General features: G+C 43.5%; 1 protein-coding gene across 1 annotated transcript in view; it reads right to left on the bottom strand.

The window, feature by feature from the left end:
• The window catches only part of rcan2 (regulator of calcineurin 2), a 139,127-nt gene extending 127,003 nt beyond the window's left edge, over nt 1-12,124 (bottom strand). Inside the window, exons 1-2 of the mRNA XM_017701011.2 lie at nt 11,924-12,124; nt 9,908-10,119 (exon numbers count right to left, since the gene is read on the bottom strand). Coding sequence (XP_017556500.1) covers nt 9,908-10,117 — 210 coding nt within the window. The 5' untranslated portion in view covers nt 10,118-10,119; nt 11,924-12,124. The remainder of the gene's footprint in view (nt 1-9,907; nt 10,120-11,923) is intronic.
• Between the last annotated feature and the right edge of the window lie 627 nt (nt 12,125-12,751).

The raw sequence follows: 12,751 nt of genomic DNA, 5'->3' as shown, positions 1-12,751 counted from the left end.
GCTGAAGCTAAAACTGCCTCTCAAAAAGGGCAAGACGTTCAAATGAGGTTCAAATACACTCCTCTAGCATACGGACTGTTCTACAGTCAGTTCAGACTAAAAACCTTCTCCACTGACGAGGACAGTGATGAGCTAAATCATCGTTAACAGGGTACTTGCTGCTGGGAGGTGAAAGTTCCAAACCCTGTTGCCTAAATCTCAAAATGGTGAAAATAATGCTTACAGGTCTGCACGTCTTTTCCAATGTTGTGTATTAAAACATCATTACATCAATGGTGAAAACATTAAAATAACTTAATTCAAAAAATGATTTCCCATGTTTTCATATCACTGTCAAATATACATATCACTGTTTTACTCTGTAGGCGGGGCCTTGTTTTAGCCACACCCCTGCACTTTAGAACAGGAAGTGAGGCTGCATCCCTGTCCCTCATGGTCACATGGTGAGCAGTTAGATTTAGATTTTGAAGTAAATGCGTCCTCAAGTCTGAAAAACAGGTGTGGAACCTTATGATTTGTCAGTACCGAAACACATTTTCTGCAGTTAAGTAAACTTTGTGTTTATTATTATTTTATATGTGCAGCTGTTCAAAGCTGTATTTGCTGGTCAAGCACTGGCTGCGTTTTGGGTTCTACTCAAAACCAGCTAAAACAGTCACTTCCGAAACATTTGGAAGAGTTTCAGTAGTGTTATGATGGTTTTGATGGTGGCATAATGGAATGTTTAATTATTTGTTCTAATAAAATGATTAATAAAACATAGTTCATGTATAGTCATTGAAGCAAAACCCATTCTGTAGAATGACCACTGTAATTTAATGTTATTTTTTTAGCATAGTGAACAAAGATCCTGTTCCAGAAGGAATGCAGAAACTTGTGCTGACCCTCTGCTCGTGCATTTAATGATGATAAAGTCGGCAAAATACCACTGACAGCTTTACATTTCAATGCCGAACAAGTTAATAAAGGAGTCACAGTGGAAAGCTAATGTCTCTGGAGGAACACGACTAACATTTTTCCCTCCTCGCACCACATAAACGTCGCTCAGTAAGGTAATCATCTGATTTATCCCCTAACAGAGCGTCGCGTTACGGAAATGCACTTTCAGCCTCTCTCTGAACTTCAGCCAACCTAGTGACCGGTTAAGAATTCAAACACACACGCACACACACTCACTTAGACACTCACCAACACACTCACTCACCCACACACACACCCACATACACACTCACAAACCCACACACTCACCCACACACACACACACTCACTCACTCACCCACACACACACATACAGACACACAGACCCACACATACATACACACAAACCCTCACACACACACTCAAACACCCACACACACATGCACAGACATGCTCACACACACATACACACACACACACACACCCACACAATCACATACACACACTCACACCCACCCTCACACACACTCACACACCCTCGCACACCCTCACACCCACCCTCACTCACACACCCACCTTACTCAAACACCCTCACACACACAAACACTCACCCACATACACTCACTCACCCACACACACAGACACACTCACACGCACACACACACACACTCACAGACACGCTCACACACACATACACACACCCTCACACGCCCTCACACACAGACACTCACACCCACCCTCACGCACACACACACTCACACACACACACCCTCGCACACCCTCACACCCACCCTCACTCACACACCCACCCTTACTCACACACACACCCTCACACACACACACACATTCACCCACACACCCACAATCACACACACACACACACATGCACACACCCAGCCTTACTCACACACATACCCTCACACACACACAGACACACTGACACACACTTACCCACATACACACACTGACCAACACACACACACAGACACAATCACACACACACACACCCACCCTCACGCACACACATACTCACACACCCTCACACCCACCCTCACTCACACACACACCCTCACACACACACATTCACCCACACCCCCCCACACACACAGACACAATTACACACACACACATACACACACACACACACTCACTCACCCACATACACTCACTCACCCACACACACACACACACTCACACACACACACACACACACTCACAGACACGCTCACACACACACCCACACACACATACACACACACCCTCACACAAACACACACACACTCACAGACACAATCACCCACACACACTCACTCACACACACACACACACACACACACACACCCTCTCACACCCTCTCACAAACACTCACACCCTCACACTTACAAACCCTTGCACACCCTCACACCCACCCTCACTCACACACACCCTCGCACACCCTTGCACACACACACACTCACCCACACACTCACTGACCCACACACACACTCTCACACACACTCACATACACACACACCCTCACACACACACACACACACACCCACATTCACACCCACACTAACACCCACAAACACACACACTCACGCACACTCACACCCTAACACTCACACACCCTTGTACACCCTCACAGCCACCCTCACTCACACACACACACACACACACACACACACACACACATTCACACCCACCCTCACACCTTCTCACATCCTCACAGTCACACACCCTCGCACACCCATGTGCATGCACACACACACACACACACACACACACACTCACAGCTACAGTATAGTATGTTGGCCCAGAGCAGCCATGCACAACAAAAGGTCAATACTTGAACCCACCCCTCCCCCCCCGCCCAAAAAAAAACTGATATGCCCATATAAAGCATTGATTACATAACCCTCCACTGAAACCAAAACTGTTCTAAACTTTAGATTCCTCTGTTCTCAGGAACGTCCGTTGAGGTGTAATTCTCCACCCTGTCCTTCTTAAAAACACACCAACCTCCCTCCCTCACATTCCATTAATAGCCAACCTCAAGTGCCATTAATAGCAACTTTCCATGGGTGATGCATTTTTAACAGCTTCTCTGGTTCAGCAGAGAATGTAATAGTATGAGAGGGATGGTGCAGAGGGTGGATCTGTGACGGCGCCTCACAAGGATGGAGGAAAGCAGGTTCTCTGGTCTACGAGCTCAGTGTGAGAGTGTGAGCATTAGGGGTATAAGAAAGTACAATTTACAATCAGCTAAAGCGGTTAGTTAAAGAAGAAATATCATCCTTCACTATCCCTGTACTTTTCTGGTCAAATGCCAAAACAACACCACGGCACCTAGTTCAAGCTAGGAATGCACAATCCAGCTACTCTGGGTATTTAAGTATCTGTATAATATATAAAATGTGTAAAACATCATGAAACTGAAAAACAATTTAGGGCTGTAGAATCAACTTTTTAGGTGATGCACTGGAGTTGCACAAAAACAGAGCAGCATGCAGAGAAATATGTTTCATTATGCAAAGAGAGCCAAAGGACATCAAAGTCCAAAATGAATGTGTTAGTATCATAGTTTGTAAATGCGTAAATATTTTTAAATATAAATTATTGTATTAATTTCCTGAACACATAACAGCATACACTATTCTAACACAGCTGGTTTAAACTTTAAAATCTGAACTCAAATTATAGACCTGAATAACAGTTCTATACTCGTGTATGTTCATAATGTCACTAAGTGCAAACTGCTTCACTGCTTCACAACCAATCAGCTTCTTTTTGAGTCTGTGCATGTAATGTTAACACATAAAGACGTATGACGGGGTGTGAAAAAAGGACTTTACGCTGATGGCCTCTGTTGCTTGTTTTCTGCTGGAAATGTAAGGTAACAAACTGAACAGACAGTTTTGTTACATTTTTATACATATACACTCATTCACACACGCGCACACACACACATTTTATTTTTTATGCTGTCACAAGCCTCCATGATGTGGTGTTTAAGGTGGTGTTTGTTGCAATATTTTCTTAGCATACGCACTTAGTTTGAGGTGACCCCAGAGATAAAAGTCGATAATAAAATAAAATAAAAAATAAAATAAAATAAAACGGAGTCCTGTGTCTTTTGACTCACCCTGACTCACACACACACACACACACACACACACACACACACACATATATATATATATATATATATATATATATATATACATTTTTTGTTATATAGTTTTGTTAAATATGTTATAAGTCTATTATATACATTTGACTGGTCACATACTTTGTTTGTTGTCAGACTCTGTTGATACAACCAGAAGTTCATACTGATTATTTTTAAAAGTATAAATATAAGTTGAAGTATGACAGTATTTTGGCACTAGGATACAGGTTAGTAGCATTCCCGTTACATTCCGAGCGGAACTTTAAGTTGTCAATATGCCTCTAAATTCCATTCTGCAGTACTTAGTACTGATGTAATAATAGTGCTTGTTCTTCATCAGGCAGATTAATTAAGTCACTGAGCTGTGTTGCTGTAAGTTGGACACTTTCTCTGACGTGAGGAACAGATCAGTCTCACGCTAAAATACGGAATGCTTCTCTCTGTCTTTGGTAGCTGTGGTTTGTTACTTATACCTGTTAAAGCTGTGTGAGTTATTGACTGATTCTCATAGTTACCACCAGCTAATCTCTGAGCTAATCTCTGACTGGATGAAATCTGTTTTCCTCTGATGTTCTGATGATCCAGCATTCTCGGTTGGTATTGGCCTGACACCGATACTGGGTATCAGATCTCAGATCGGCATCATCTCTAATTTCCTCTGCCCTGTAAGACAGGAGGCTCTTCCAGAGAACACCAGGGAAAATGTCATAGCTGGCTCGAGAAGGAAGCAGAAGGAGCCATTCTAATGGAGAAATCATGGACTACACTGAATTGAACATGATGACATGGGAGACATATGACACATTACCAGAGTTGCAGACCAGAGGTGGGGACAGCTGGTGACAGCATTACTACAGTAAGCAGCACACAGGCAATGTCATTCCCATTCCATCATTCCCCACTGAGGACTTAAAACTGATTTTCCAAACTTTGCCAGACAGCCAGGCTATTTTTAGGGTGTCTGTAATGCCATATATTTAGAAGCATTGACTAGGCTTTTCAGGGGGAAAATATCATCAGGGCCTATTAAATTGATTTGGAGGCTCAAATGCACAAGCATCACCTCCTCCAGAGGTGCCAAGCAAAATCAAATGTTTTGACAGCGCTGCAAATCAGGGATGAAGTGAGACGGCGCAAAGCTTGTGCTTCTTTGGACAAACCTGACCTCCTTGATCAATCAGCAGAGTGGGGGGCACTCAGCAGCTCACGGTGCTCATTCAAGAGAGGATGTGGAGAAGTCAGAATAGCTGCAGTCCATTCTGTCTGGCTGTCACTTCTCATTAGGCCTGGCTAAACTCGAGCATTTGGTTGTTCTCTGGATGTTTGGCAAACACAATCATAGATCTTGAGTGTTTTATTGCTTTATGGACACGGATGGTCATGGCTCTTCTGATTATTTGCCACTGAGGGGATTTGGGAGATACAGTGGTCTGAGGCAACCTGAGGTCAAATGTAAATATGGGATAAATCCCGAACACACGTGTTGTATGTTCACCTAAAGACAGATAGGGTATTTTGGCCGTAATGACTCGTAAAACGTAGAGGCTTCACAGAATTCGATTAATCAAGTCAGTAGTTTTTCACTGTTGCCAGCCTATCTGGACATAAAGAAGTGGCTTAAGCAATCACAGTGGGTCTATGTATCATAAGCCCAGAATAACATCTTAAACTCGACGAAGGCTTACTTTAATGGACACTTCCTGTTGAATGGGGTAGTTTCTTGTGTTTTTTTAGTTAATTTACGGAAGAGGCCAATGAGCAGTTATTACTCTAGTTGCGCTAGGCAACTTTAAAGCTACGTGTCTTGCACAGTGGCACAAGTTTTAAATAAATGAATATGGATTCACTAAAACTGAAACCTTCCCTGCTATGGGCTCTGCAATCAAGAGTGGGAGGAGCAAATCTTTATTAATTTATCTATCATCAAGGAGTATTTCTTAAATATGGCTTTGGGTCACAATTTGCAAAACTTAATGAAAACCCATCACTCACCACTGAGCAGTTAGTAAGTAGCATGAAAAAAAACAGAAAGTAAAAACACTGCAATATTTACACAGAACTCTACAGCAACTTCCAGCGTGTTCCAGGCCAATTAATAACATTATCATGATTATCAAAAGGAGAGAACAACAAGCCACTACTGACCATGTACCAACAAAACAACAGATTACACTGGCTTTAATTAGAATTTTGAATTGTACGTCCTGAAAGCTGATTTTAGAAACTCAGTAAGTCTGAACAAAGAGGTGTGTTTACTTTACAGGTGGACTAAAGCTAACGGGCAGCGTTCTCCTGTAAAGTAACCAAACAATACAGTGCTCCAAACTGGTAGCATAGTCAGCTAATAAATCCTGTAATATTTATAAGAAAGCAAAGTCAGCTGTGAGTGCCACTCATGCCAGTTAGAGACTTTCTCATTCACTGCATTCATTGTCCTTCAGCTTTAAGATGGTCATTCTCTTCAGCTTAAAAAGACAACGGGATATCATTGCGGATTTTATGGATCATACTTAAAGACACAAAGTGTGGTCATCCTTGATCAAATGACCTTTCTGGTCATTTTGTAAGTGACAGTAAGTGCACATCTTCTACAGAGAACACATGTGCACATGTTAATGCAGTTGCTGTTTATTTGCTGATATGAACATACACTCACCGGCCACTTTATTAGGTACACCTTGCTAGTAAAAGGTTTTAACCCCTTTTATCTTCAGAACTGCCGTAATTCTTCATGGCATGCTTTCAACAAGGTGTTGGAAACATTCCTCAGAGATTTTGGTCCATACTGACATGACAGCATCACACAGCTGCTGCAGATTTGTCAGCTGCACATCTATGATGCGAATCTCCCGTTCCACCACATCCCAAATGTGCTCTATTGGATTGAGATCTAGTGACTGTGGAGGCCATTGGAGTACAGTGAACTCACTGTCATGTTCAAGAAACCAGTTTGAGGTGATATGAGCTTTGTGACATGGTGCATTATCCTGCTGGAAGCAGCCATCAGAAGATGGGTACACTGTGGTCATAAAGGGATGGACATGGTCAGCAACAATACTCAGTTAGGCTGTGGCATTTAAACGATGCTCAATTGGTACTAAGGGGCCCAAAGTGTGCCAAGAAAATATCCCCCACACCATCACACCACCACCACCAGCCTGAACCGTTGATACAACACATGATTGATCCATGCTTTCATGTTGTTTATGCCAAATTCTGACCCTACCATCTGAATGTCGCAGCTGAAATCGAGATTCGTCAGACCAGGCAACATTTTTCCAATCTTCTATTATCCAATTTCGCTGAGCCTGTGTGAATTGTAGGCTCAGTTTCCTGTTCTTAGCTGACAGGAGTGGCACCCAGTGTGGTCTTCTGCTGCTGTAGTCCATCTTCTTCAAGGTTCAACGTGTTGTGCATTCAGAGATGGTATTCTGCATTCCTTGGTTGTAACAAGTGGTTATTTGAGTTACTGGTGCCTTTCCATGATCTCGAACCAGTCGGCCCATTCTCCTCTGACCTCTCACATCAACAAGGCATTTTCATCCACACAGCTGCCGCTCACTGGATATTTTCTCTTTTTCAGGCCATTCTCTGTAAACCCTAGAGATGGTTGTGCGTGAAAATCCCAGTAGAGCAGCAGTTTCTGAAAAACTCAGACCAGCCCATCTGGAACCAACAACCATGCCACGCTCAAAGTCACTTAAATCTCCTTTCTTCCCCATTCTGATGCTCAGTTTGCACTTCAGCAAGTTGTCTTGACCACCTCTACATGCCTAAATTCATTGAGTTGCTGCCCTGTGATTGGCTGATTAGCTATTTATGTTAACAAGCAATTGAACAAGTGGCTGGTGAGTGTATTTGGGGATTAAATAAAACATGTGGCATGGGCAACAGGTATGGCAGCATATATGTTTCATATTATGTTCAACACAGCACAAAAATACTAATACTGCACTAAAATTAGGAAAAAATACATATTTAAGAGTCTTCTCTGAAGAGGATGTGTAGTTTGGTTCACATAGAAAACCAACTAAACTGTTTGACTGTTCAGTATAAGATTCTCTGTGCCTGTGTCCCTATTCTGATACCCAGCCTGCAAGTCGTGAATTGAGCCTGAAAATCTCTGGTTTAAACACTGTGTAAATAATATATTTTTGAATGTTGTATTTACAATTTAAAGACATCTGAATAAGAGACATTTATGTCCTTTATTTCTGATGTCATAGCCCTACTGTACAGAACATAGACATAAGGTAATTTATAATTAAACAACACTGGACACATGAGGGAACTCGTCAATCAGTTCAAAACAGTACAACAGTGGAGCTTTAGAGACTGTAGCTTTAACGAGGTGAAGTACATCACAACCTACAGTTCCAGGTAAAACTTCACAGGTAATCTCTGGTGATCTACCTTAAAATGGAGATTTAACCAAAACTGACCATGTCACCTTTTGCATATGGATCCAAGTTAGTGGACTGACTTCACCTCAGTGGCACCCTTCAATTAGCTATGTGATAAATAAGAATAAATTCAATGAGTTCAATGAGGTTTTCAGGTCATTTATCATTTTAAAACAAGGTTAAACTGCACAAACTATGGAGGGTGATGTTCATAAACATGCAAATCTATAACAAAATAAACAAACTGTCTGAGAAAAGAGTGAGTCAGATAGAAAGAGAAATGATAACCATGGAAGAAGAGCTCTTTTCCTGAAATGATGAGATCACACATCTCCCTGACACAGCTGAGCTGCTGATGAACCTCCATCTGTGACTCACTGGATAGACCAAATGATCACCTTTCATCCACATCCTCCGTAAAGGGAAGGACACATCAGGGTAAGCACTGTGTGCTTATGTAATGTGTGTGTGTGTGTGTGTGTGTGTGTGTGTGTGGGTGTGTGTGTCCCTGCTGGTCAGCAGAGCAAAGACTCATCAAAGGGCCATCACAGTTCAGTTTCCTACACATTTCACTGAGCAAACCAAAACTAACAAACAATCTAGTAAAGGTGAAGTTCAACTAACATTATAGTTACATTCAGCGCAAGTGACCCAAAGAAATTTGAGTTTTGAGAAAATGTAACGAGCAATTAATTCACAGCATTTAGCAAACACTGTAATACAAGGGATCTGGAAAAGAATGGAGCAAATGACATTCAGACGTATATCTCAGCGATAGAAGCTGGTCAAAATTACAATCTTGTTCACCCCCCACAAGAAGACTTCGGACTGATTCCATAAAGAGTTGCGAGTGGTTTGGATGAGCGCGCAGGAAGCAAATTTCACACCTGATGTGGCCAACATCGATAATTGGCATGGAAAGGCCTAATTCTACACTCATGTAACGCAGGGCTGGGAATTACTTTCTCATTGGAGCGTTCCAGCATCCCTGTCAATCAAAAAGGAATTGCAGCAATGTGTCCATCATATGTTCACTCTGCAAAGACCCATAATTATCATTTCTAGAAAAAAAATATTCCTTTTCTAAGCTAAACCCTTCAAATTTAGTTAAAGTCAGGGCTCAGTGGCATTACCTGATAAGCCAGCCAATTTGTGTAAATGCTATATACTTATGCACACATATGTGGATAAATAGTGCCTCCAACCACACAGTGATCTTCCTTGATGACTTCATCATTGACTTATACGAATCCAGCTTCCCCCACGACCCAGAAGGTCACTGTAGGATTCTACAGCTAACGTGGTGTCAAATGTAGTCTTTGTCAATGTAAATGCTGTCCAAGTCAAAGCAAAACTGCCCTAATCAGACGTGCTGTATACTTAGCTGCATCAGCGGTTTCCTGCAGGAGCGCAAGAGTAAACGAGTCGACCTTACCTTGCCCTCCTGCTCCTCAAACACAGACTGGTCCACATTGCAGGCAAAGAGGGAGGTAGGGAGGTCATTGAAATCAGTGATCTGATGGAAACTGTCTCCCAGTGAGGTTTCTCCTACGGTGGACTGCAGGACCACTAGCTCCTCTCCTCCAAGGAGGTAGACCCGCTGGAAGAATGGAGCACCGCTGGCAAATAAATGCTCTCCTTTCATGGCTGAGGGAACAAACAAATAAATAGGTACAACCTCCTTCATTCACATTTCTTATTTTGGTCAAATTTCAAGGATTTCTACGCTAGCTAAACTTCAGCAGTTTTGGCAACAGCTGCAAACACTTATCTCAGGAGGACACGTCAGGCTTCTAGATGGAGTGACACATGCCTCAGTGCAAAGTAACTTAATGTTTGACACAACACAGACATATCGGTGTAGGTATTTATTATTTATGAAGTATTCTAATTTGTATGACCATGGTCTTCACAGAGCTGCAATTTCGCAAGCCAGCGATTTTAAGCCACGTCTCTTCCTTCCTCTTCAAGCTGTACTGTAAATACACTGCATTATTCATTCAATTCGGCTCTCAGACGCTTCACTGGAATGAACAGTCACGTATCTGTAACCTTATGGGAGGTGAAAGAGCTGAGCAGGAGAGTCTTTTAGCGCCTCTGGCTGAGGAAGTGGAGCGAGCTGAAAGCAGACAGAGTCACTGTAAGCCCTCCTGACAGGAGACGAGTGGAAACGGAACAGTTACCTCCTGGAACCATGGTGAGCAGATGTGAACCTGTGGTCCAGGGCACTAATGCTCTGCCAGAGGATTAAGAGATGGGCTTAAGTCAAATATTGACTCTTGACAGCCCACCTCGGTGTCACATAGGGGGTCTTGGACCGACCCACATCTCTGGTTGACAGGCAAGCCCGCACAGTCACCAGCATAACAGGCTCTGTTAAGCCTCCTGCAGCTATTTTGGTATCAATAGCCCCATCACCCGCCACACACCCACCCACACACTTTTAGCCCCGCTCTGGCTGTAGAGGCTGAAGCTGTCTGGCTCATTCTATCCTGCGTAAACGACGCTAAAAATAGGCCGAGGACTAATGAAATGCAGAGATCGCTCGGCACTTGATTAAAATGAAGTGTTCCAGACGAGGCCCTATTTCATTTGCAATATCAGCTTGACCTTCTTCTCGGGCCACGGCGTTTATCAGCCGTACATTAATTCTGACACGCCACAGCCTCTTAGCTTCAGTTATGAAGGAAGTTGTGAATTCAAATTTAGGGAATAGTCCAGAAATTGACAACACACTGTCCAGAATATTGATGTCCAGTAGTCTAACAGTAACCGTGTCTCTAACTGCTCGGCAGTCTAGGCTACTGAGTTGGAGGTGGTTCTAGCTGAACCTCTGCGCTAAGACGTCAGTTCTCCTAAAACATTACAGGAAACAGCTTTACGATCATAAAAATCACCACATGGTCGAAGTGGAAACGTTACTCATTCATAAAATTCGACGCACAACCCAATCAGAACGGAAGGCGAGGCAGCCAATCAGAGACGAGTCTGCTGCAACCTGTTTGCTGCATCTCTACTTGAGTCATCACTTAAGGAGCGGCTGTTTCGTCACCGTCGGGTCCGGTTCTGTTCGGTTCGCTCGCTCCTCCGACACAAACGACATGACTAACAGTGACATGACCAGACACTTTCCTTTCAAACTCGCGCTCAGAAAATCCACCAGGTGCGCCCTTTCTCTCAAGGTCAAGCTCAGAAAAGTGGGCTAGCCCCTCCGCCGCCCTCGACCCCCACCGGCTGGCTGTAGGAAGTTGCGGCGGGTCGGGGATGGACTCCGCTCACCACTCCGAGGTCTCGCTGCCACTTTGGAAAAACAAAATCGTCGGGAAATGTCACGTGGCTGCAAATAACCAACGTGTTTAGGCGAAGACGAGATCTCGCGCTAACATTACGGAGCCCAAAGCGTCGAAGTCCTCCCGAGAGAACCGCCTCGGAACGAAGCGAGTGGCCGTACCTGAGCGGGACGTGTCGGGCTTTCCGGAGTCCTCGGCGACGGCTCGGTCCCCGTTTCTCTTCCCTCCGTGAATCAGCCTCGCGGTTCCAGCTGCGACTCGATCTCCTGACTTGAGGACGGCGCGGCGCGGCTCGCCAATGGACGGCCTTCCTCTGCGCGCGAACGGTGTTTGCGTTGGCCAGTAATGAAATGCGAGGAGGAGCGTCTTTCACCAATGCGCTCCTCAGACCTCAAAGGGAGGGCTGGAAAAACCAACATTAAAACTGAAGCCTAACAAGTTGCAGATGAATGAATGAATGAATGAAGGTGCAGCAGATGGTTCCAGTCCGCTGGTGACGTCATGAGCGTTAAATATGCAATTAACGTTCATGTAAATTCCATGTGACACTCTTAGATAAGACATTGGTTTTGCTGAAATAAAAACTCCTTTGTGTGTAAAATGTCATTTGTTTGTGTTGCTGCGGCAGTTTGGATGCCGACAATGCGCCACCATGATAGTTACTGTTTAAATCTATTCAAAAAGGTGCTTCTGCCACATCTGACGCAGATAATGACCCCGTATCTGACCTTTAGAGTCTGAGAAACAAATTAGGTGGAATATTCAGGCTTTTATTCAACTGCAAAAAAGTAGACAACAAAGTTACACCATGAATCTGAAGACAAATCCACAAAAATATTTCTCTCCAATGGAACCAAAGATTTATTTGACATGATTTGATTTATATGGTTTAAAAAGTAATTTATGAACTGCAGGTTTAGTCTGACCAAGAATGCTAATGATGGATGCTAGCATTTCATATTAGCATTAGCCCCGTTTACATGCAGCCT

This window comes from Pygocentrus nattereri, chromosome 4, assembly GCF_015220715.1.
Source record: "Pygocentrus nattereri isolate fPygNat1 chromosome 4, fPygNat1.pri, whole genome shotgun sequence".
NCBI classification, from domain to species: Eukaryota; Metazoa; Chordata; class Actinopteri; order Characiformes; family Serrasalmidae; genus Pygocentrus; species Pygocentrus nattereri.
This window is presented reverse-complemented; position numbering and strand designations above follow the sequence as displayed.